We start from the raw sequence: 24852 nt of genomic DNA, 5'->3' as shown, positions 1-24852 counted from the left end.
TCCAAAGAGTCCTATAACCCCTAAGGAAATAGAAATAGAAAAAAAAAGCTCAGGGACAGATGGTTTTAGTGAAGAATTGTACAAGACCTTCAAAGAAGAGCTAATATTAATACTCCTCAAACTATTCCACAAAAGAGAAACAGAAGGAACAGTACCTAATTCATTCTATGAAGCCACAGTTACTAAGATACCTAAATCATACAAAGACCCAGCAAAGAAAGAGAAGTTCAGGCCAATTTGACTTATGAATATTGGTGCAAAAATACTCAATAAAATTCTTGCAAACTGAATCCAAGAACATATCAAAACCATCATTCACCACGAGCAGTTAACCTCATCCTAGGAATGTAGGGATGGTTCAATATATGAAAAGCCATCAATGTAAAACATTAGATAAACAAACTCAAGTAAAAATGTCACATGATCATTTCATTAGATGCTGAAAAAGTCTTCAACAAAATACAACACCTCTTCATGTTAAAAGTTATGGAGAGATCAGGAATTCATGGCACATACCTATAAAAGCAATATACGGCAAACCAACAGCCAGCATCAAATTAAATGGAGAGAAACTAGAAGCAATCCCACTAAAATCCCACAAGACAAGGTTGCCCACCCCCACCCCCCCATCTATTCAGTATAGTACTCAAAGTTCTAGCTAAAGCAATCAGACAACAAAAAGAGGTTAAGGATACAAATTGAAAAGGAAAAAGCCAAACAATCACTATTTGCAGATGACATGATAGTATACATAAGTGACTCCCAAAATTCCACCAGAGAACTCCTTCAGCTGATAAACAACTTCAGCAAAATAGCAGGATATAAGATTAACTCAAACAAACCAGTAGCCTTCCTTTATACAAATAATAACGGGCTGAGAAAGAAAAAGGGAAACAATACCCTTCACAATATTCACAAATAGTATAAAGTATCTTTGTGTAACTCTTATCAAGCAAGTTAAAGATCTCTAAAACAAGAACTTCAAATCCCTGAAGAAAGAAATTGAAGAAGACCTCAGAAGGTGGAAAGATCTTCCATGCTCATGGATTGGTATGATTAACATGGGCATTTTACCAAAAGCAATCTACAGATTCAATACAATCCCCATCAAAATTCCAAATACAATTCTTCACAGACATGAAAAGAACAATTCTCAACTTCATATGGAAAACAAAACAAAACAAAACAAAACAAAAAATCCAGGATAGCCAAAATGATTTTCAACAATAAAAGATCTCTGGGGAATCACCATCCCTGACCTCAAACTGTACTACAAGGCCATAGTGATAAATAAAGACCAAATGGTCTTGGTACAGAGACAGACAGGTCAATCAATGGAATAAAATAGAAGATCCAGAAATAAAACCACATGCCTAGGGACACTTGATCTTTGACAAAGAAGCAAAAGACATACAGTGGTAAAAAAAATGGCATTTTCAATAAATCGTGCTGGTCTAACTGGTGGTCTGTATGTAGAAGAACGAAAATAGATCCATATTTATCACCTTGTACAAAGCTCAAGTTCAAGTGGATCAAAGGCCTCAACATAAAATCAGATACACTGAGTCTAACAGAATAGAAAGTGAGAAAGAACCTGGAAATCGTTGGCACAGGGGGAAATTTCCTGAACAAAACACCAATGGCCCAGGCTCGAAGATCAACATTCATGAAACTGAAGAGCTTCTGTAAGGCAAAGGACGTAGTCAATAGGACAAATCGGCAGCCTACTGATTGGGAAAACAATCTTCACTAACTCCACATCTGATCGAGGGCTAATATCCAAAATATATAAAGAACACAGGAAGCTAACTTCCAAAAAACCAAATAACCCAATTTAAAAAATGGGATACAAAACTAAATAGGGAATTCACAACAGAGAAATCATGAATGACCAAAAAGTACCTAAGGAAATGTTCAAAGTCCTTAGTCATCAGAGAAATACAGATCAAAATGACCCAGAGATTCCACCTCACACCAATCAGAATAGCTAAGATCAAAAACTCAAGTGACAGCACATACTGGTGAGGATGTGGAGAAGGAGGAACATTCCTCCATTGCTGGTGCCATTGCAAACTGGTACAACCATTCTGGAATTCAATTTGGCAGTTCCTGGAAATAATTCTACCTGAAGACCCAGCTATAGCACTCCTGGGCATATACTCAAAAGATGCTGCACATATGCTCATAGAAGCCTTATTTATAATAGCCTGAAGCTGGAAACATCCCCGATGCCCTTCAACAGAGAAATGCATACAGAACACATGGTTCATTTACAGAATGGGATACTAAATGAGGGCATCATGAATTTTGTTGGCAAAAGAGTAGGACTAGAAAATCCTGAGTGAGGTAATCCAGACCCAAAAGGACTTACATGGTATGTACTCACTGATAAGTGAATATTAACCAAAAAGAAAATTTAGGGTACAACCCACAGACCGTTTAGAAGTTTAACAAACAGAAAATGCTTCAATCCCACTTAGAGGAAGGAAGAATGTTATCATGGGAGGCGGGGGGCAGGGAGAGACCTGGATGGAAGAGGGGAGGGCAGGGGAGGGGAAAGGGGGAACAGGATCAGGCATGGTGGAGGGGGGCACAAGAGAGAAGCACAGTTGACCAGGAGAATGAATAGAAATGTGCAGCCTTAGGGGAGGGAAGTGGGGGGACCCTCTAGAAAGCACCAGAGATCTGGGAGGTAAGAGACTCTCATGACTCAAGGTGGGTGACCTTAGCCAAAATGTCCAACAGTAGGAAGAGAGAACTTGAAGAGACCACTTCCAGGAGATAGACAGGGCTTTAAGTAGAGGGGCTGGATTACTAACCTACATTAATAATTTCTGACCCAGAATTGTTTCTGTCTAAAAAAACTGCAGGGACAAAAATGGAGAAGAGACTGAAGGAAAGGTGGTCCAATGACTGGCTTGGTTTGGGATCCATCTCATGGTGGGGCACCAAGGCCTAACACTATTACTGATGCTATGATGAGCTTACAGAGGAGAGCCTGGTATGGCTGTCCTCTGAGAGACCCTACCTTCAGTCAACCTAGACAGATGAAGATACCTACACCCAGCCATTGGACTGAAGTCGGGCACTCCTATGGTTGAATTGGGGGAAGGATTGAAGAAGCAGAACTGGAGGATCGCCCATAGGAAGACCAGCAGTCTCAACTGACCTTGAACCTGGGACCTCCCAGAGATTGCTGCAGGCTGGTCCAAGGTCCCTGACACATGTATAGTGGATGTCTGCTGGGTCAGTCATCAATGGGAGAAGATGTACTTAATCATCGAGAGACTTGAGACCGAAGGGAAGGGTGAAGTATGGCAGGGGGTGGAGACCCTCTCCAAGGCAAGGGGAAAGAGCAATGAGATGAGGAACTGTGGGAAGACCAGAAACCGGGGGCAATGTGTGGGATGTAAATGAGAATAATAATGATAATGATGATGATGATGATGATGATGATGATGATGATGATGATGATGATGATGAAGAAAAAGTAGCAGCAAGAGGGCACCACAGGAACTGTGTATAGATGTTCTGCACTTCTGGGTTAGTCAATTTATTTTCCAGCTGCACTACTTAAACACATTAACCTGGATGTTGTGTCACTAATGATACAGTGACAAGAAACACCTGGTGACTCTCTCCTTACAAGCAAAGTGGATCCCCATGCCCAAGAGAGGATCAACTGGGTATTCCCAGGATGAAACCAATTTTATACATTCCTCAGCTCATTTGACTGAGATAATCTGAAGTATTTTGATGAGCTACAAGTGGGAAACCCAGCTACATATATTACACACACTTTGTTAAAGCTGAGATTAAAAAAACAAAACAAAACAAACAAACAGCCCCACCCCCCACGAGTGCTAGAGCCAACAGCACCTCAGAAGGTACTGAGAAAGCAACGCTAGGAGGAGAGAAAAGGGCAAACATTGAAGCAAACATTTGGGAGCACGAAGAGTGCTCCATTTTCAAGAGGGCCAACATACCAATTCCTTCTTCTTCATGCATTCCATGAGGATGATGAACAGGTGCTGGGCTTGGGTGCGGGTGTATGTGAAGGTCTTCTGTATTGTCACCAACAGCTGGTCCCTCAAAGATTCATTGATAAGACTGCAATGAAAACCAAAGTCAGTAAGGTCAATGCAACTTCTCTTCAATTTGTGTGGTTGTGTGTAGTTTATCTTAATTTAGACATAATTGCTCATAGTTCATAGGGTTCAGTGTGATGTTTCAAAATCTGGGGGATTATGGAATAATAAAATCAAGGTATTGACCACATCTAGCACTCTATACACTTATTGCTTCTTTGCAGTGATGACACTCAACCCCCTCCCTTCTGGCTACTTCAAAATGCCCAGCACAGTATTCTTTAACCAAAACCACCCCACGCTGTAGTCGAAACATTATAGGCCATAAGAGAGTACTGGGAATTTGTTATAATCAGAGTTACTTCTTTCAATGTTTTTCTACACAATGGCTGTTTTGAATGTGACAATTTACAAAGCATTACATTTAAAAAATAAATCCATGTCTCAGAACCTCTTGGGGTAAAACAGGAAGTAGACTTAGTGACTGGTTGACACTTTTCCTTTTCCTGATTAGTGCCTGCTACCTCTGATTCTGTTATTGATGTGCCTTTAATTTCTTATCTGCATCTCAGAAGGGATTTGCAGTATCATTTCCCCACAAGCTGTAATGTTATACCTAATTATGGGAAGAAAGGTAACATCTCAGTAATGCATTTTTCAGCATCAATATACTATGTGGATTACCCTATGTATTCAAATGCTAAAGACTGGCTCCCAAGATCTGATTGCCCTCCGTGAGAGATTCTCACATACACAAAGTGATTCCATATAAACTTGCTCCCCAGTTTAAAGTTAATTCATAAATAAAAGGCTAGAGCCCATAATTGGGTAGTAGAGAGAGAAAGGCAGGACTTGAGGATCAAGTGAGAGGGGTCTCAGGAGAGAGAAGGGGAGAAGGGGGAAAGGAGACAGGGAGAGGTGGAGGCCACCACAAGAAGAGATGGACCAGGAACACATGGCGGGAGAAGTGGATCCAGAGGACAAAGTTGATTGGGCAGGAATAAACCTGGGTAAAAACTCAAACAGCAAGTAACAAGGGACATGTGGGTGAGATGTAAGTTAGAATGACTCCCAGCCTGCCCTGTCTAGTCACACAGCTTGTAAATACAACACCCAGGGTTTTGTGTCTTTTATGTGGGCTAGCTAGAATATATAATTCATTGTATGGGTCAACAAGGGGGTGGGGAGACGGCCCAGGTGGTAAAATGCTTACTGCATAAACATGGAGACTGAAGGGATTCCCAGCACCCCTGTAAAAGCCAGATGTCACACACACCCTCTAATCTTAGCACTGGGGAGGCGGATGTGGAAGAATCTCTGGGGAACCCTGGCTAGCTAGTCCTGTTCCCAGGTCAGTAAGTCCCAGGTCCCAATGTGAGACTGTGTGTGAAAAATGGAGGTGAGTGGCTACTGAGGAGTGAGACTCCAGGCTGACTACTGACTTCCAAATACATGTGCATGTGTACACAGACACACATGTGCACATGTATCCCCTGAAACAGGCAGCCCCTCCTCCCAAGTGGAAAGAGTTGTGTTACTACCTTTAGAGTTTCAGAGGAATCTTCTAAGGTGGTAACCTATCTGGCTGAAGACTTGTGTTATCACTGTTTGGAAGGCTTTACTTTTTTTCTAGTAAGACATAGTCTGACTCATAGAAAGCAACATTCCCAAAGCATTATACTGTCTACTTTGTTAAATCATAGTTTTTTATACTTCAGAAAGAATAAAGACAGGGAGTGTCTGCATATCCAGTCAGCGCACAATCAGGTCTCAGATTCTCATTTCTAACTCACTTCACTAGCTTGTTGAGCTGTTACACATCAAGTGGCAAGGAGTGAAAACATGTTTTGCTATGAAGTGATAACTGTTTAAAATCAGGACAATACCTGTTCTCTAGGACGGTAATAAAATAATATTCTTTGCCTATCATTTGTACATTTTATAGTTCGCACATTGCTTTCATTACTGAAATATCAGCAACTCCAAGGTAAGATAGAAAGAATATTAGTTCATCTGATGCTGGCAGGAACCCAGTAGGCAAGAGAGTTATTTAATTTCACAGGCATGGATTTCAGCCAGATTGAGTCAAAAACTTAGATCAGTTGTGAGAATTTTGGTTTATTTAAACATATAGAAATATTGTAAGAATAGGTTTTCATTTTAATTTAATGATATGGGACTGCTTCAGATTGTCTTGTATAGTGTTGGTCTGGTGCTGTTAATGAGAAAGGCTAGTCTGACTCCATGTCAGGCTTCAAATTGGCAGTTCAGGAGACTAGGCCTAACTCTCTGTTTCCAAAAACTAGGCATGTCCAGGCAAATCCAGGCAAGTCAGTCACTGAAAACAAAACAAAACAGAAAACAAAAACAAAAAAACAACCAGACCTCAGGCAGCCAGTCAGAAGTTGCCCTGCCATCAGAGGCTGCCCCACCTCCTGTCCTGAGGCCAGGGCAATGGGTCAGCAACAGTTTCTGGACTTTGTCAGTGACAATTTTCAACCACCCACACCCAAGCAAAGGTTCTGGAATGTCCCTTAGAGATAGAGCCCACAGATTAAGATAGAAGCCACCTACCCCTCCCAAGAATTCCCCTAATGTGCTTTAAATCAGGCCTGGGAGCTCATTGGGGTGCCTCTATCTTGGTAGATGGTAGACCCAGCATGCTGGACTTCTGCAGAATACAGTGCTCTTTGCTTTTGCCTACTATTTGAGTCCCGGTATCACTCTTTGGCAAATCATAGGCACTTATACTAAGTATTTGAATGTTAAACACTGGTCCCCAAGATCTGGTTGCATCTAATGAAGAGATCTTCACATACACCAAATGATGTTATGAAAATCCTGTCACCCAAGTAATCCATAATTGGTTGATAAAGATGCCTACAGCCTGGGTTGGGCAGAAGAGAGGGGAAGGAAGAAAGGTTCTCGGGGATTTTGGAGTTTCAGGCAGGAAAGGAGAGAAGAAAGGGGTTGCCACAGGATAGAGTGAATTAAGAGCACATTGCCATGAGGGTTGGCCTGATGGAACAGGAGCATCCCAAACAAAACATGGCAAGTGATAGCTCAGTAATTTTGACAAAGAAACAGAGAAGATAGTATAGAGGATTGATACTTTCCCACCTTTTAAGTTTAAACTTATTATAAAGCTAAAGGTCTCTGTGTCTTTTATTTGGGAACTGATCTGAAGTGGGGTCGAAACCCTAATGAATACTTAAAAGCAATAAAGGGGTGTAGAAACCCCCAAAATAACATCAACCACAGCCATGTTCCCAGCAGCTGACTATGATTTGCCTCATGCTTTAGCAGAGGCAAACAAACAAAAAAATGGTTGAAATGGGGAAACCAAAGGATCCATTCTGTTTGCTCATTTCTGAAAGAGTTGCAGAGTTGGCTGTGCAACTGGGAAACTTTGTCGGTGGAAATAGAGGCACCAGGGAGTGAGAAGCACTGGAAAAGGAAGACATAAAAGACTCAGACTTTGATGACCGAGCAAGAGAGCGGGAGTTTCCCTCGGGAGGAAAGCAAAGAATGAAACTGCTGAAAAGCAGAGCACAGCCATGCCCAGTGTCTTGGACTTGGAGTTTCCAGTTCTTGGGGGGTGAGGAGCCCCCGTGGGGGGTGAGGAGCTGGGTGGGCAGCTGGCAGGAGGAGGTAGCAGAGTCAGATAAAAGATGAAACAGCCCATTTAAAAGAAAGCATTAATCTCAAACCAACTGTGCTGCCAGAGATAGAGGAGGGGCAGCCTGGGGTTATGAAATCAACATCAACTTTCCCAGTAAACATATAGCACATGACTGCTAATGGTGTGGAACAAGGTTACACTAAGACAGGGTTGCATCCTATAGAAATGATAGATCTAAAGGATTTTAAAAAAAACATTTAATCTGTTATTTCATATAGGATGCCTTCACCTTTTGTAAAACAAATTTTAAATACCCGGACTACTCAAAATAGAATTATTCCCCAAGACTAGAAGGAATTGGTCACAGCTGTATTAGAGGCTAGTCCACAATTGGCAATGGTAACATGGTAGAAGGAAGGAGCCATAGATATTGAAGAGTGAGATAGAGTGAGGGAATGAATATAGTTAATGATCGGTTGTTGCGTGAAGGGCAACAACTATCCAAGAGCAGATTCAATTTGATGAAACTGCTGTAGAACAATGGTTAGCAGTTTTAAGAGCTTGGGGCAAAGTTATGGAACCCAGACAAATGTCCAGCTAGTTTACAAAGACTACTTAAGGCTCTGGAATAACCTTCACTGATTTCTTTTTAAAACAAAGATTAGCCTTAGCCACGAACAAAGCCACATCAGAACCTGATGCATGACAGATGTGGATAGAAACCTTGGTGTATGAAAATGTAAATACTGAATATAGAAAAGTTATTAGACCATTAAAAGCATGGCCAGTGCCCATGAATGAATGGATAAGGGGTAAAACCTACATTGGTTCTAACGTGTACTGTGAGACTATCATAGGTCAAGCTGTAGTTAGAGATCTCCATTATCAAGATGTTTGTTGCTTCAATAGCAGGAAATATGGTCATTTGCAAAGGAACTGTGACCCAACCAAAAGCCTCAGATCTCAAAATGCCTAGTGTGTTACCTTCGAGAAATATAGTACTTTCCACTGGAAAAGTGAATGTGCCTCCTCTTCTGGGAGCAAACAGAAAGAATGCCTAGGCTTCCCCAGGGTGTACAGGCAATGTGGCAAGAACTGCTGCTGGACTAATGAATGTAGGTCGGAGAGAGATATCCAAGGCAATTTCCTGCCCTCAAGAAATAGCCTTGGAGGCTGGACTTCAGGTCCCATAGCAAAAAAATTACAAGCCCTTTACTTCTTGGCAGCCAGGAAATAGCAGGCAGAAATATATCAACTAAACATTACACATCTCATGAACACTGCTCTGGACAGTGCTGCTCTAGGCTTGGCACAGAAAAACATCTTACTGTAGCCCCCCCAATCCAAGGTTTCAAAATATCTACTGAAGTTGCTGTTCCATTGCCTTCTGGAATATTATGGATGATCTTTGGGAGGACTGCATTGACTTCCTAAGGATTCATTATGCATCCCCGAATTATAGATGAAGATTTCAAAGGAGAAGTTAAAATTATGCCCTATGTAAAAGGAGAGATGCAAATTAACGCAGGTGATATGATCACTCAGCTGCTACTATTAAGGGCAAAGCCTCTCCAGTAGAAAGAGCAGGAGGGTTTGGAAGCATTGGAAAATGTGTGTTCTGGAAACTAGTGGTTAATGGTTAGAGGTAAAAATTAAAATTGCAAGAAAATCGTATTGAAGTAGGAGGTTTGGTGGATACTGGAGCTGATGTAGCTCTCATTTCCCAAAGATCTTGGAATTCAGAATAGACACTTTGAAAGGTTTAAACACAGTTTCTAGGGATTGGAATGTTATCTCAATATAACAAAGTACAAGATGGATTAAGTGGGTAGGACTGGAAGGTCAACTAGGAAAGTTAAGGCTCTATATAGCTGACATACCCATAAATTTATGGGGAATGTTTTTTACAACACTGAGGTACTCAGATTAATATTCCTTTAATCCCAGAGATAACCCATGTTGAAATTAGGGGTGAAATGGTAAATGCTCTTGGGGAAGGTATTGATAAATATCATCAAAAATTACCGAAGACTGTGCCAATTGTCCAAATATATCACATCACAGGAATTAAATCTCCAAATTTCTGAGGGGCCCCTGCTGAAATACCAACCAATTCTGTAAATGGTTGACTGGCATGCCTGTGTGTGCAGACCAGTGGCCTTAACTAAGGAAAAATTACAAGCACTTGAGCATCTGGTACAAGGGTAGCTAGAGGCTCAACATGTAGAGTAGTCTACTAGCCCATGGAGTTTCCCTGTATTTGTTATAAAAAAGAAATCAGGAAAACAGAGAATGTTAACATTCAGTCTTAAGTTGTTTTACCTAAGGCATGACCTATGATTATTTTTTTAATCAAAAAAAATTTTTTTACCATGCTCTTGCATGAGCTAGATTGGGAAAGGCTTGTTTTCACAGTACCTACTCATAATAATGTGCTCCAACCTTATATCAATATTTTGTGCAAAAACTGCTCAAAATAATTCATAGGCAATTTCCTTAATCCATTATTTATCATTTGTATTTTGTTGACTGATTCTGATGCAGATGCATTAGAAAAAATGTTTAAGGAAACACGAAGAATCCTGCCGTGATGGGCTTACATATTACTCCTGAAAAACTACAGAGAGGAGATTCTATTAAGTCTTTGGGTTATAAAATAGAACAAAAACTTCAACCACAAAAGGTCTAGATCAGAGGAGATCAGTTATAAACTCTTATTGATTTCCAAAGATCAATGGGAGATATTAATTGGCTACGACCTATCATTGGGTTAGCTCCATCATTAAGCAATTTGTTTCAAATGTTACAAGGAGATTCAGACTTAAAACAGTCTAAGATAACCATCTTCAGATAACCACTAAAGCAGATAGAGTTAACTCTGGTGGGACTGAGTCTGCAAGATGCATATGTGTGTGGAATAGTTCCCAACCTTGGTTATATTTTGTTTATTTAGCCTTCAACACATTCTCCCTAGAGGAATTACTATGCAAAGGAAATATAGTATTATGGATGAACGTTTTTAGCACACAAAACAATTGAAGATGTACTTAGAAATAGTTTTTGATTTAATTATAAAAAGTAAAATACAACTATGTCAATTGTCAGGAACTGACCTGACAGAAATCATTGTACCTTATACTATTACTAAGATTATGTCATTATGGGTAAATTAAGTGAATATTGGCAAAAAGCTTGTAGCAAACTATTTTGGAGAAATTAACATCAAATATCCCAAAAGCAATTGATTTTAATTTATAAAAAGAATTTATTGGATTCTCCTACCTATTGTAAATGGAATGCCAGTTCCCGAAGCACCCACATTCTATATTGATACAAGTAAGTTTGGAAAGGCAGGCTATAAGTCAGATAAAATAAGCAAAGTAATTCAAAACTTACTTCATTTCAAAAATCAGAATCATATATAATTCTTCAGGTATTATTAGATTTTCCTGAATCTCTTAATATAATTACTGACTTTCAACATGTTGAAAGAGTTGTTTTGCATATAGGAATTCATTCCTGATAACTTAGAATTAACATTGTTATTTATGCAAATGCAACAGGTACTCAGAAATAGAAGCTATCTGTTCTCTGTCATTCATATTCAGTCTCTCACAGGCTTACCAGATCCATTGGCACAAGGAAATGAGGAACCTGACCAATTAGGAAACATGCTAGAAACTTCAACAGTTCATGAAAAACTTCATGTTAACAGTAAAGGTGTAAAGAAAAAATTTCTATCATTTGGAAATAAGCCAAGGCAAGTATAAGAAGGCCAATTCTGTATTTACACATTTACTGGAAATAATGGCTATTGTTGGGATACCTGTGCAAATTAACACTGACTATGTCCATGCATATGTATCCAGTAAGATGAAACAATTCTTTGAATATTATAGTATATAGTATCTTACAGATATACCACACAATCCTACAGGACAAGCCATAATAGAAAGATAAAATTGCACTTTAAAATAAATGCTTATAAAACAAAAAAGGAAGAATAAAGAGCCCTAGGGATAGACTAAATAGTGCTCTGATAACTTTAAATTTTCTGAATGTTAACAAGAAAGGAACAGCAGCCTAGAGACACTGGTTTATAGAAAAAAAGTAGAATTAAATCAGCCTATGTACTATGAAGATGTGTTAACATCCGAATGGAAAGTTCTGTGGACATGGATTTGTTTATGTTTGTACAGAAAATGAAATGCTGTGAATACCATCAAAAATGCATAAAGATTAGAATTGAATGGGAGAGTTCTCCTGAAAATCTTGGTCACTGATCTGAAAAACAACAAAATAAACAAACAACAATAACAACAACAAAACAAACAAAGACTTGCGCATTTCATAAAAGATGTCTCTGTTTACAATTTTCTGCTACACTCAGCACAATTAATGGTTTAAGAAATTGGGGAAAAAGTTGTGAGAATTTTGGTTTCTTTAAAAATCACAGAAACAATATAAGAATAAGTTTTTGTTTTAATCCCTGGTGTGGGATATGGGGCTGCTTCAGATTGTCCTCAGCAGCTGACTAAGATTTGCCTAATGCTCTAGCAGAGGTGCGGTTTTGCCAACTGTAGATGGTTTCTGCTATTATGTGACATTTGGAATTCTGGGAACTTTTCAGAGGGTATATAAAGTTCCCTGAGAGGCAGGTTGGTCATTGTTGGTCATTTAGGGGGCTTGGTTGCTATTTGATAGAAACAAAAAGAGACATTAGATTCAGGGATCTTTTTCTCCTCTACCTACTGTTAAGGGATTGAAAGAGTAGTTAAGGGCAGAGAAGGGTGGAAGAAAGAAGAACTTTCGATGTAAGAAAAGAGCATCAACATAGATCCACCAGGCAAATCAGTGATGCCAGGAGCAGAACACTGTCCAGGGCTCTTCCATTCCACCACGCTGCCCCTCATTCACTCCTCCCTCAGGAAGAGAAGTGTCAAAAGATATATACACTTAGAGAAGGTTCAGCTGAGGAAATGAAAAGACGTCCCAATTGTTCTCTCAATATTAACTGATGTTGGATGACACCATGGCTTTAGTTTTAAATGAGCTCAAAATCATCCACCCATCCATCCATGCATCCATCCATCCATGCATGTGTGAATCCATCTATTCATCCATATACTCATCCATCTACCCACCCACCCATCCATCATTCATTCATTCAGAAAATTCATGTGGATGTCTGCTTGGTGGTTGGCACTGTGGTTTATGTCAAGAATCTATGGCTAGATGTAATAATTCACTCCCAGCCTCCAATGCAGTAGAAGTAAATGAATTAGGCATTCAGCCATAACTGTCAGTGATAAAGAAGTAAAGGAGATGGTGACTGGTGAACTAGGGACAACTTCGAAGGACATGGTGCTTTGCTTGATACTTGCAGAGGAATGAGCACTAGAAATGGTTAAAGGTAGTAGGGATAGGAAGGGGTAGACAAAATGGCATGGATAGGCCTGCTTTGGGGAAGGGGAAAACAGTAGTATGGCTGAAGCATGTGAGAACTCTAATTCAAACACAAAATGACCCCTAAAGGTCTTCTCGTCAAAGGCATGGCCTCAGTTTGGTTCTACTGGGAGGTGGTGGGATCCCAAAGGACTTTGAATGACAGTGTTTCTTACACACAGATGTTGGAAAGCCTGGTCCCCAGTTGACAGTGCCTGTTTGGGTAGGTTTAGGAGTTGTCCCTGAGGCTGGATTTTGAGGTTTCAAAGCCACATCCCGTCTGTGCTCTCTCTGCTTCCTGCTTGTAGTTTAAGACGGGAGCTTTCAGTTTCTGCTCCAGCTGTCATGATTTCTGTCTGCTGCCTCCTCCCTCTGTGATAGACTCAGCCCTCTGGAATTGTAAGCCTCAAATAACCCTTTCCTTCTATAGTAAGTTGCCTCAGTCCTGGTGTTTTATCACAGCCACAGAAAAATAACTCATATAGATATGGTGCTTAGCAGAAGGTTTTGAGATGTTGGAAGTGTATCCTCAAAGGGCTCCAGACTGCAATTCATGTTCCAGTGAGGAGGTGGATGGCTTTGTTCTCCTCCATGTTCCTGGTAAGATCTGTCATCACACATATGGGGCAATTATTTATGCATTCAACTGTGTGAAACTGTGACCTTCCCAAACCATTTATGCTTTTATAAGATGAATATTTTGGTTGTTGCAGTAGCTAAAGGGGAGCTAATGTGGGGAGCAAATTAAAAGGTAAGAGAAGATGGAGCTGCAGAGAGCGGTTGCCAGGGCAAGATCACGAGGGCCTTTGGAGACTGTTAGTTTATTTATTTTTTGACCATGATCTTACTGTGCTCAGGCTAGCTTCTAATTCACAGTCCTTCTGCTTTTAACTTCAAAGTGCTAGAGTCCCAGCCAAGTGCCACCATGTCTTGTGAGATCAGTGGCTTTTTCCTCATGGCAGTGAGTAGTGTTTCAGCAGGAGAGAGACCATTCGTATGTGTGGTGTTAATTAATTCTCCTAAGACTCAAGGCATGAACAGTCATGGCTGGTCATATGTCTACTTGACAGGCAACCCAAGTGGGTAGGTCTAGAGAGTTCTGCGAAACCAAGAGTGTATAATGTAGCACATGATGAACTACAGAAGGGATTCTTCTGACTAGCCACTTGATAGGTTCAATCAGTCATTCGCAGGTGTTTAATTTTGATAACAACTCAAAATTTGTTCTCTACTGTCAGCCATCTGTAATGAAACCTAAATTCCCTGAGGTCATTAACTGCTTGAGAGAGCTGTCTGTCACTTCCATCCCATCTGCCAGCTTGTGAAAATTAAAAAATAATGTATAATTGGCTTTACTCACGGCTTTCACTAGTTAGGTGAGCTTAAAGACTCAAAGAGTTCTGTAGTGGTGGGTCCTATTTCCTATCTGACAAAGGTTGTGGCTTTGGCTAAATCAGTTAGTAAGAAGAACCAAACAATGAGAGTAATAAGTTGGAATTACAACGTGAAGATGTTGATCACTAATGGGACAGACAAGATGGAGGGAGTGGGCGTCACATGTAGAATGGATTTGACTCGGGGAGCAAAGGTGACTTGGTTCACCCAAAGCCTCATGTTACATTCACTAAACTGCAACTCTGCTTCGACTCTCTTTAAAAGTCATCTTTCTAATGATCCCAAGAGGAAAATATTATTTTTCATGTCTTTCTGCTGTTAAAAGCCTTCTATTTTTGTGAATCTCCCCTCTTAACAGAGAAATAGCAGCCATGAAGCTCGTATTCCTTGGCTGAGTAGGCTTAATGATGCTGCTGTAAGGACGACCCCTCCCCCAACAGTTCCTGTATTCATAGCACCTCCTGGCTTACCACACTCTGTGGAAATAATGGAAGAACAGTCTGCGAGGCAGGCAGGCGTCTGCTTTGCAGAGGGAGAAACTGGTCTAAGGTGCTGGAGTGATCTGTGGTAGACACACAGACTTCAGTGACTTCAGTGTATGAGCCGCATCTGTTCATTTCACTCCTGTCCTATGGTGTTCCTTTTCCTGTGTATCACTCGGCCACCCAGTCTGTTAATTACCCACATCACAGGGAGAAATGTAAGCTCAGCTAGATATTATTAAATGCTTTTCCTTTATGTGTAATATATACATATGTAATATATACATCTATGTGTGTATACATATATGTATATTTACACAGAAACACACATGGGAGACAGAGAGACAGAGCAGAAAGAGAGAGAGAGAGAGAGAGAGAGAGAGAGAGAGAGAGAGAGAGAGAGAGAGAGAGAGGCAGAGAGAGACAGAAGAACAGAAGAAAGGAGAAAGAGGGAGAGAATCTGAATGTTTGGCCAAGGGAAGATGACTAAGTGAGGGTTGTAAGTGAAGACACTGACCGAGCGCTTCACAGCTTACAGGTTTTGCTGCCTTTAGATTCTCCCCTGTGTATTTCTCTGCTAAGCCTTTGCCTGCTGTTCGCTGCAGAAGTTCATTTGGTTTCCCTGTCTTACTTTGTGGAAATACATTTTAGTGATTTTGAGATGCCTGCTGTCTTGAGACTTTTATTATTTTTTAGTTCTTCCCATTTTCCTACTGTAAAACACCAAGAGAGGACAGATTGAAAGTTTTTTTTACCATGATATTTGAACATCAATGGATTTAGAGACAAACCCCTTGCTAGATTTCTTTCTTCCTTTTTTTTTTTTTCGGCACTAGAGTAGTGATTGAAAACTTCTTGACATCAAAACATGGTTGTAATATGGCATGAAATTAGCTTTAGAACTGGGTCTACAACTGAGTGATCTTATTTATGGAAACCACTAATTTGTGTCTCCATATGCATCAGTGTTATTTTGGGTGCACCTCAAATTAGAGGGTTTTGTGACTGAGGAAAATCTCTGCACTGTGGCATTTACAGTTCCATTTAAATGCTGCATGTATGGTCTCTAGCTGTTTAGATGAGTCACGGAGTAATTTAAAACAGGTCAGTGTTTACCCAGGGCTTAGGATAGCTCGCAACGTGCTCCATACTTTACAATTAGTGTTCTATTCAAATGCTGTGAATGCAGCCCACATGTAGAAACACTTCTCCCAGAATAAATGTAATTATCGGCAATATCAGATTTTTGTTCCTAGATTTGAAAAATTAAAAAATGCATCTAGAATTCAGCGAGCCTCTAAGAGCTAATCTGAGGTTAATTAACAGCTTTCGAGGAGAGCATCCTCCAGAGACCCTTGCGGGTGCTGTTAGATGCTGCAGACAGTGTGAAGAATTTTACTTATATAAATAAAACTGTGAATGCCCACACTTGGTGCCTAAAAGACATCATTTCCAGCGGAATCTGTACTTTACTAAAGGAAACAGAAATTCTTATCATTTATTTGAAGCCAAAGAAAATGCCTGAATGTTATATAAAGGGCACTGAAAGTTGTCCTTAAATGAGGTTCTAAGAGTATGGCAGTCTCTGTAATTGTCCCTCCTCTCTTCAATTTTTTTTAATCTTCCTGTTTATGGTAAAAGTTTCCACTTTGTTTCAAATGCCATAACTCTGTTGCCACAAGTAACAGTATGGTCCATCCGTAGAAGCTGGACAGCCTTGAATAGGCTCTCCCCTGCTGGCTGTGTGATCGTAAACATTACTCAGCCCTTTATTTATACCTTTCATATATGAAACATGGAAGTGATAAAGTATTTCTGAACACATCTGTGTTAGATGTGTCCATCCTTATAAAGGGCCTGGTGTATAGCAATGCTGTTGTAACTTTTTTGTTCTATTTTCAGGAAAAAGTCATTTGTGGTTTCTTTTCCATTAGATAGAATGGCCTGTGATGGCAGCTGGTCACAAATTATAATTTCTGTAGAGAAATAAAATTTCCATTTGACAGAGATTAAAGAACTGCAGTGTTTTCTTGCTTTTGGAAAATTGAGATATTTAGACTTATCTAAGCTATATTAAAATGGAGATTAGCAAACACCCCATGTAGACATCTGCATATCCATTCGTCCATTCATTCACTCATTCCTTCCCTCACTCACTCAATCATTCCTCCCTTCCTTCACTCACTCACTCACTCATTCATTCACTCATTCATTCATTCACTCATTTATTTAACAACACCTACTGATGATGCACTGTCGTTTCCCTCCATGCCTTTATTTCACACTGGAGTCTGCTTTGAGTGGTAAGGCAACGATAGCACCTGCAGGCTTTAGCAACCCATGTTAGAAACACGAGCACAGACAGGACTGACTTTGAAATACTATCCAAGCTCACCTCCCCCTCCATGGACTTTGCCTTGAGTCTCTCACATCTTACTCAGCTGGAACAAAACAATTGCTAAGTGGGTTCTTCACTATCCTCCTCCAGTTCATCCTCCATGGGATTGGTTAGGTGGCTCTTCTGGAGAGGGTTCACATTCTAGAACACTCCTAAAATTCTGCAATTGCTTCCCGTCACTCCCAGATGGCATCTTAATCTGCATGTGTCTCTTAAGATTATCTGTGGTCTCTCTTCTAACCTGGGCTGTCTTCTGATACCCTTATAAATTTCCCATAGACACAGAATCTCTCAAGCCAACTGGTATCTTGTATGCCTTTGTGCCCTTGAACTTGCTCTGTCTACTGCAAGGAATGGTCTCTGTTTCTGAGTGTATTGCTCAAAGTCCATTTACACCTCAGTTGAAACAACCTCTTGTGTGAAAATCTACAATTACTACTCATTTGAGGCTCTGAAAGCTCTCGACGTTAAATACTATACTTGATGCTGTGCAGAAATGTTGGTTTCCTTCAGTAGATTATGAATTCTTGAAAGCAGCGGTTGCTTCCTCATGTTCTTCTGGTTCTAGATGAGTGCATGGTTTGAGGAGCTTTAAAAGAGTGTTTGTAGACTTGCAGAATGGGCAAAGGGCTACTTGCTTTGTGTGCAGCTTTTTGTCCCTTGTCTTCATGTTGGCCTAGATGTCAAGTCTCTTTGGGAAAATGAAAGAAACAGTGTGGAGTTTAACCCCCCTGCAAGTCTGAATTACTTCATCTTTAAGTTCAATCAGATTCATTTCTAAGACTTACCCTCAGTTTCTGTCTTTGTTTTTAAGTCATGGGGTGCTTAGAAGTGAATTCATCACTCAGATGAGAAGCCTACGTTTGGATCTATTTTTAGATTTTTTTCTTTTGTTTTTTTAATTCTACATTTGGCTTTTTTTTCACAGTTTTTTTTAAAAATTGGGAACAGGTTTTTTATTATCACATTGCTCAGGGAAGTTATCATAAAAAAGTTCTGAAGATAGTCAGCATCCCAGTGATACCAAGGTGATTTCTCTCACACGGAGCCTGATGGCTTTGGCAACTGGAAGTAATTTTATCACATGAATGTCAACACACACACACACACACACACACACACACACACACACACACGTACTATTTATATAATAGATATTAATCTGTAGAAGATCTAGTGATGTAATTAAAACACTTTGATATGTTGCCTCTCATTGGGATCCATTTCTTTCCTACTGAGGACTGAGACGGATTATTCAACTCCTCAAGTCTCTATCTCCTCATTTATTTACAGATCTCGTATGTCCCTAAGATTAGTGTTTGTAGCCCCAAAGATTATGTTTGAGAAATACCTAGAAGTGCCCCTGACACACAGATGATAGTGAATTTTAAGTACCTCAGAATTTTTCATACCTTCATGGAGGTCCAGTGAAGTGTATCTCAGATCTGAAATAAGGCACCTAGCACACAATCCACCCATTTGGTGAAGAAGCAGTCTACTAAATGTTGGATGAAACGAATCTTTAAATGAGAAAGCAAAACGCCAGTAAAATCACTTGGCTAGGCTTTCAATGGGGAAAGCCCAGGATCATATTCATTATGATGACAGGAGATCCCTAGAACTAGTCTTATGTCAAAATCAAACAGGTGGGGTTCAAAATTCATGCAATTGTACTTCTCCTGGTTTTCAGATTTTGATACTTCTGACATCTCTATTTTCCAGGAAGGGCCCTATATGGAAGATTCTGCTGGAAAGTTTTGAATATGGGATAAAGGAATGGTAATGACTTTAATTATTTTATGCATGAAAAAACCTGACTTCATTAAAAGTGTACATAGCTTGTGAGAGCCATTTGGATTAGGAAGACAAGAGAGTGAGAAGAGCCTGACAATGAACCAGGCTAACCTCTATGTACAAGCTCACTTCAGTGTAGTGATGAAAAGCTTGTGACTTGCTTAAATGGCTGAATGCAAGTGCTATCTTCTGCTATATCCATGAGAATGCTCTTTAGTCTATGTACAAAAAGATTCAGTACTGTGACTCTAGGAATACACTGTGTTCCTAATGCAATTTCCTCATTTTTTATCAGATGCTCAAAGTTCCTTTTAATTAAATGAAAGACACATAAATATTCAACAATTAGAATCCCTAAGAACAACTCTGTTGCTGTTTTTCAGAAAATGATAGATAAAATGTTGATACAGATTGAATGGAACACACATATAGGTTGGCTAGATTGTTTTGTCACTGAAAAAGCTAATCTAGCTACAAAGTGCCCTCAATCAATTAGACAAATAGCAATTCTGACCTTCGTTTAATGTTTAGCCTAGGAGAAATTCTTCATCTGGACTATTCCTGAGGGTTCTATGTACTTAGTAAGGTAGATCTTAAGAGAAACTGCCTGTTATGGGACATGACATATACACACTTATGAGACTGTGTACTCTCCAAGGAGTTTCATAACTGGTACCCATAAAGGGACCATTTCCCATTTAAGTCTCTCCCTCCAGATTTGAAAAGCTGGAGCCATGTGTGGCAGAAGGCACAGGCCTGTGTATTAAAGGAAACACAAATGAGTAACATGGTGGGGCTGAGAGTGGCAAGTGATATTGTAAGTTAGTTCTTACAATAAGAACGAGCTTTGAACTCTGTGTTCTATAGGTGGCCGTTCATAAGGCAGGGTAAGATGGAGCTAGACTCTAAACTCCTTGGATGCTTGGATTGCACTCTCCATTACTACTGTATTGTATTCTCTTCTCCCCTGCCCTGGAATGTCAACTTAGTGGTGAGAGAAGGCTTTCCCACTTTGTCTTTGCTGATCCCATATCTCCTCTCTCTCTGTCTCTCTCTCTCTGTCTCTCTCTCTGTCTCTCTCTCTCTCTCTCATCCACCCACCTATCCATCCATCCATCTATCCATCCATCCATCCACCCATCCATCCATCCATCCATCCATCCATCCATCCATCCATCCATCCATCTATCTGTCTATCTATCTGTCTATCTGTCTATCTTTGCTAGACTTTAAGCCTCACAAGGTATGGAATTTTATCCTTTTGGCTCCCTTGTGTATTTTTCACCAGTGACTGGGATAGAGCTTAGACTATAATAGTTATTCATAACATATTTCTCAACTAATATTGCATACAATATTAAATAACACTGGAAATCTATCAGAATTCAAGTACTTCAGCTTGGTAAAAGCCCACCTCAGGAATGAAGGACTGTGATATTCAGTGTGGTTGTTATTAGCTATAAGGGACTTTTTAAGCTTAATTACAATTTAATCCAATTTCTTAGCTGTAACCAAAGTGCTCAGGGCCTGTCTGATGGATGGCGAAGAGGCAGATTCTGTCATCTGAGGAGGTTCAGTTGGACTGCATTGCTCTTGAGGTTAATGGCATTGCCAAATGCTCCACCTCGGGCTGGGACTAGTAAGACATCTAAGTGCAGGATTTTGAACAGCGCTGGCTTTGGGTATGTCATTTTCTCTCCTCCCTTTCCTGTGGCTGAGTGTGCCCAAGAGTAAAAAGGATTCATTCCAAGGAATACAGCAACTGCCACATGGTCAGGCAGATTTTCTGCCAAAACTGTAAGTCAAGCAATATCCTGACTTCCTTCCAAGTAAAACCAATCAGCGAACACTACCCATAGTCAGTCTAGGGGGACAGTCAGAATTTTATTGTTCTTGGCTCTGCATCAAAGTCAGAATTAGAGCTGGCTTAAGGAGTATATTGAATCCCTGGGGTGGCCAGCCTGTGAATCCACCCTTGATGGATATACATTAAATGGTCACTCAAGACTATTTAAAGGAGAAGTTAACTAGCATGTGAGAGAACATTCTACTTTCTTGTCTGAAATAATTCAGCTCTGGGATGAGAAAAATAAGCCTCCTGCAGTTACTGGGCCATCTTCCTAGAAAACAATATGACATGGGTGCTAAGAGCATAAGTTCAGTCCCAGCCTGCCCAGGAAGAACATGGTGCCACCGGGAGAAAGTTAGCAAATGACATGACCTTTTCATCCTACATGTCCTTACTTTTACAATGGAATCAATATCATAACAATCTCATATTACAAAACACAAACCCCCCCTTACATCAAATTCTTGCGTATAGATGCCAGGCAATGATGTATAAGAGATACTCATATTTATATATAAAATTAACTCTAGTGTGTCAAACATGATGTTGGCTATGGCACGGGAGTGCTAGGGAAGGGTAATGCTACATTATGTCTCTACTTAGTTTGTCAGAGTATTTCTTCTCACCCTATTTTCTTTCAGATGGTGGAAAAAATGTAACCTCTATTTTTTGTTGCATATTATATGATGGACCAATTCCTTGCTTAGAAAATTTCAAGCAACTTATTTTATTTTATGTGTATGAATATTTTGACTGCACACATGTGTGTTCTTGTACCCAAAGAGATCAGAACTGAGAGGGACATTGGGCCCCAGGGAACTGGAGCCAATGATGGTTGTGTGCCACCATGTGGATGCTGAGAACTGAAATCGGTCATCTCCAAGTACACCAACTGCTCTTAACTGCTGAGCTTTCTCTCCAGCCCCTAATTCTTCTTACTTTTTTAAAAAATGCCATTTCTTATCTATTATCAATAGTAAGTTTCCCAGTAGTAAGTTGTTTCTGGTCCTTTATCTCCCATGCCTTATGTATGCATCAAAATTCGTATGCAGCCAAGTAATTGAAACACTGATATGTTTTGGCATGTTGATAAAAAAGCAACTGTTTCTTGTATCCCAGGTATCTCTGAGGTACCTTGGATTCTTATTTTTCTCTTTGTTTAGATAATTCATTGTACTCCTTGTTGCTTGTCTGACAGTCTTAGAAACGTGAGGGCACTTACAAGACTTTCATTTTATTCCATTGCTAGAATAGGCATTCACAGCACATTGGCTGTGAGATCCTCTCTTCCCTTAGATTCATTGTTAATCTATCATACTCTGTCCTTTCATCTGAGCCCACATGTAGCCTCAAAGTCATTCTTAGTGCATTTTAGGGAGTCATCACCGACTGATGTAAGTTGACACTCAAGAGGAAAATGCCTTGTGATTTCTGTACCAGAAATGATAAAAACTGAAATGCATCATCAAAGGATGAAAACTAAAGCAATCACAGGCTTACAGAAATCCAAATCTTAGGTCTATTTCTACACGCTGAATCTTGACTGCTATGGGCTTAGAGCAATAGATTCCTTGATGCTTATTCAAGACCTATAGGAGTTTTCCCCATGTGATGAAGAGTTGTTTTATATAAACTATCCCAAGAACATGTAATAAGCATGAATATCCACTCAGAGATGCAGGAAAGGCTTTACTGGAACCAAATGGAGGGGGTTTTCTTTGTTGTTTCTTTTGGCAAGATTAGTACACGTTATCATTGGATCCTACGTCAATGCGTTATCCCTCTTTCTGTTCTTTCTGTCAAAAAGAGCTTTATAGCAGGTTGTCAATGTTGTATGCAGTGTATGGAAATGCTGTCCCCAATCAATCTGAAAATTCCATGTAGATTTCTGGGAAAATCTGATGAGAACACTCCAGGCATTAATTAATGGTGGTGCCATTGATAGCGAATTTACCCAGCATAGTATCTGTTGCAGGGTCTGTTTGTTAAATGCTTCAGAATTAACTTCTTAAATGACAGGGATTAAATTTGAGGTCACTCTGTTTATGTATTTATCTGTTCATTTCTTTATTCTTTGTGTACAGACTGAGGAAGCTACTTTGGGAAACACCAGATGTAACAGAGAAATCTAATCTTCATTACAATCTAAATCAGCTTCTTTAAGTGGGGAGCATGGTTTATTCTCATTGGGATTAAGTGGGGTTCTGGTTTTAAATGGCTCGTTGAGTTCTGCATTGGGTTCATCTAAGTCACTGCTCAGACATGTTAGTTAATGGACAACTTTGAACTCTTCCCCAGCGTTGATGGGTACTCTGGCAACTGCAAACAGCAGTTCTTTAAAAAAGAGCTCGTCCCAGATATTGTTTAGCCAGATACTTTCTACAATGTTAGTTTTTTCATGTTTAATGACACATTTCCCCTGTGAGCCAAGAGTTGAGCAGTATTAAAGCATATTTAATGTAGGAATCGGACTGATTAACTTAGATTATAAAACCTTTTCCCTTTATAGTATTTTCTTCTCCGTGCTTGAGATTAGTCTTTTAAAGTCAATGCTTCATCCTTCCCATGTTGACACAGTATGGGGAGACTTAACAACAACCTGTCCGACAAAAGTTTTATTATACTTTGTGCTTTCTTAAATAAACAGAGTTGTTCTAGCCACATAGAATGTGGACACTGTGACAAAGCTAATATTCTTCGAAGAAAATTGATAGTGACTCACTCTGTGGTACCTTCTGCTGCTTCAAAACTCACTAACATCACACTGATAACTGTTTGCTATATTTTTTTTACATGAGATTGCATACGCATCCATGGAGGAAAAATATGCTTTGTAACACCCACAGTACCTAAAACAAGTATTAGAAAATACCCAGTGATTGATGAATTTGAAAAGTCATGTTATTAGTTCTCTAAGCTTTCAATTAAATCATTTGGATGTATATTGTAAAGATAGAAATATTTATATAGAATTACATGTGATTAAATATTACATTAATTATTTTACTAAATTTTATTGCATTTAATACATTGAATTTAAATATAGAAATAGAAATAAAGTTAATTTTCTCTCTTTCTCTCTCTCTCTCTCTCTCTCTCTCTCTCTCTCTCACACACACACACACACACACACACACACACACACACACACACACACACACACACACACACACACACTACTAGAATGCCAGTTCAAAGACTTTCTCTCCTTGACCACTTCTCACTTATCGTAGTTCAGGCTTATAATCCCAGCTTGCAGGAGGCTGAAGCAGGAGAGTTTAGAGTTCAAGGTCAGTCTAAATCAGAACAGTAATATCAAAATATAGTCTCTTCTACCAGTTTCTTTCATTTTGTTTGGATTAAATCTTTTTTCAGGGTTGTTACACAGAGAAAGCCATTCTTCATCTACCATTCAATGGACCCTTGGGTTAAACACAGATTTTGAGGGAAAGGGGAATAGGGACTAGGTCGATTATATTGTCATTTATGGATAACTGACATACTGCTGAACTGCTGTTGGGAATGCCCCACTCAGGGTTTTATCCTGGGCTCCTTAAGCACTGTTTCTCTATTGGTGACCATGTGATCCTGTAGTCCTGTACTTAAATACTCATTACAGTGCCTCTGAGTGCCAGGGCTCTATGCCTTGTTCATCTTCCAGCAGCTCCATGCACATAGTAGGTACTCCATAAATGTTGATGTTTACAAAAGTAACAGTAAAGCCACCTTCTGTCCTTTGTCTTTGTTGTTTCTATGATTTCTAGGAAAAGTGAAAAAGA

General features: G+C 39.7%; 1 protein-coding gene across 2 annotated transcripts in view; it reads right to left on the bottom strand.

Moving 5' to 3' along the window:
- The window catches only part of Trpm3 (transient receptor potential cation channel, subfamily M, member 3), an 884432-nt gene that overhangs the window by 190900 nt on the left and 668680 nt on the right, over window positions 1-24852 (bottom strand). For both annotated transcript variants that reach the window (NM_001191562.1, NM_001354180.1), the window contains exon 8: window positions 3987-4110. In NM_001191562.1, coding sequence (NP_001178491.1) covers window positions 3987-4110 — 124 coding nt within the window. The remainder of the gene's footprint in view (window positions 1-3986; window positions 4111-24852) is intronic.

The sequence above is a fragment of the Rattus norvegicus genome, chromosome 1 (genome assembly GCF_036323735.1).
Source record: "Rattus norvegicus strain BN/NHsdMcwi chromosome 1, GRCr8, whole genome shotgun sequence".
Classification (NCBI taxonomy): domain Eukaryota; kingdom Metazoa; phylum Chordata; class Mammalia; order Rodentia; family Muridae; genus Rattus; species Rattus norvegicus.
The sequence above is the reverse complement of the archived record's forward strand: the minus strand, read 5'-3'. Positions and strand labels throughout refer to the sequence as shown.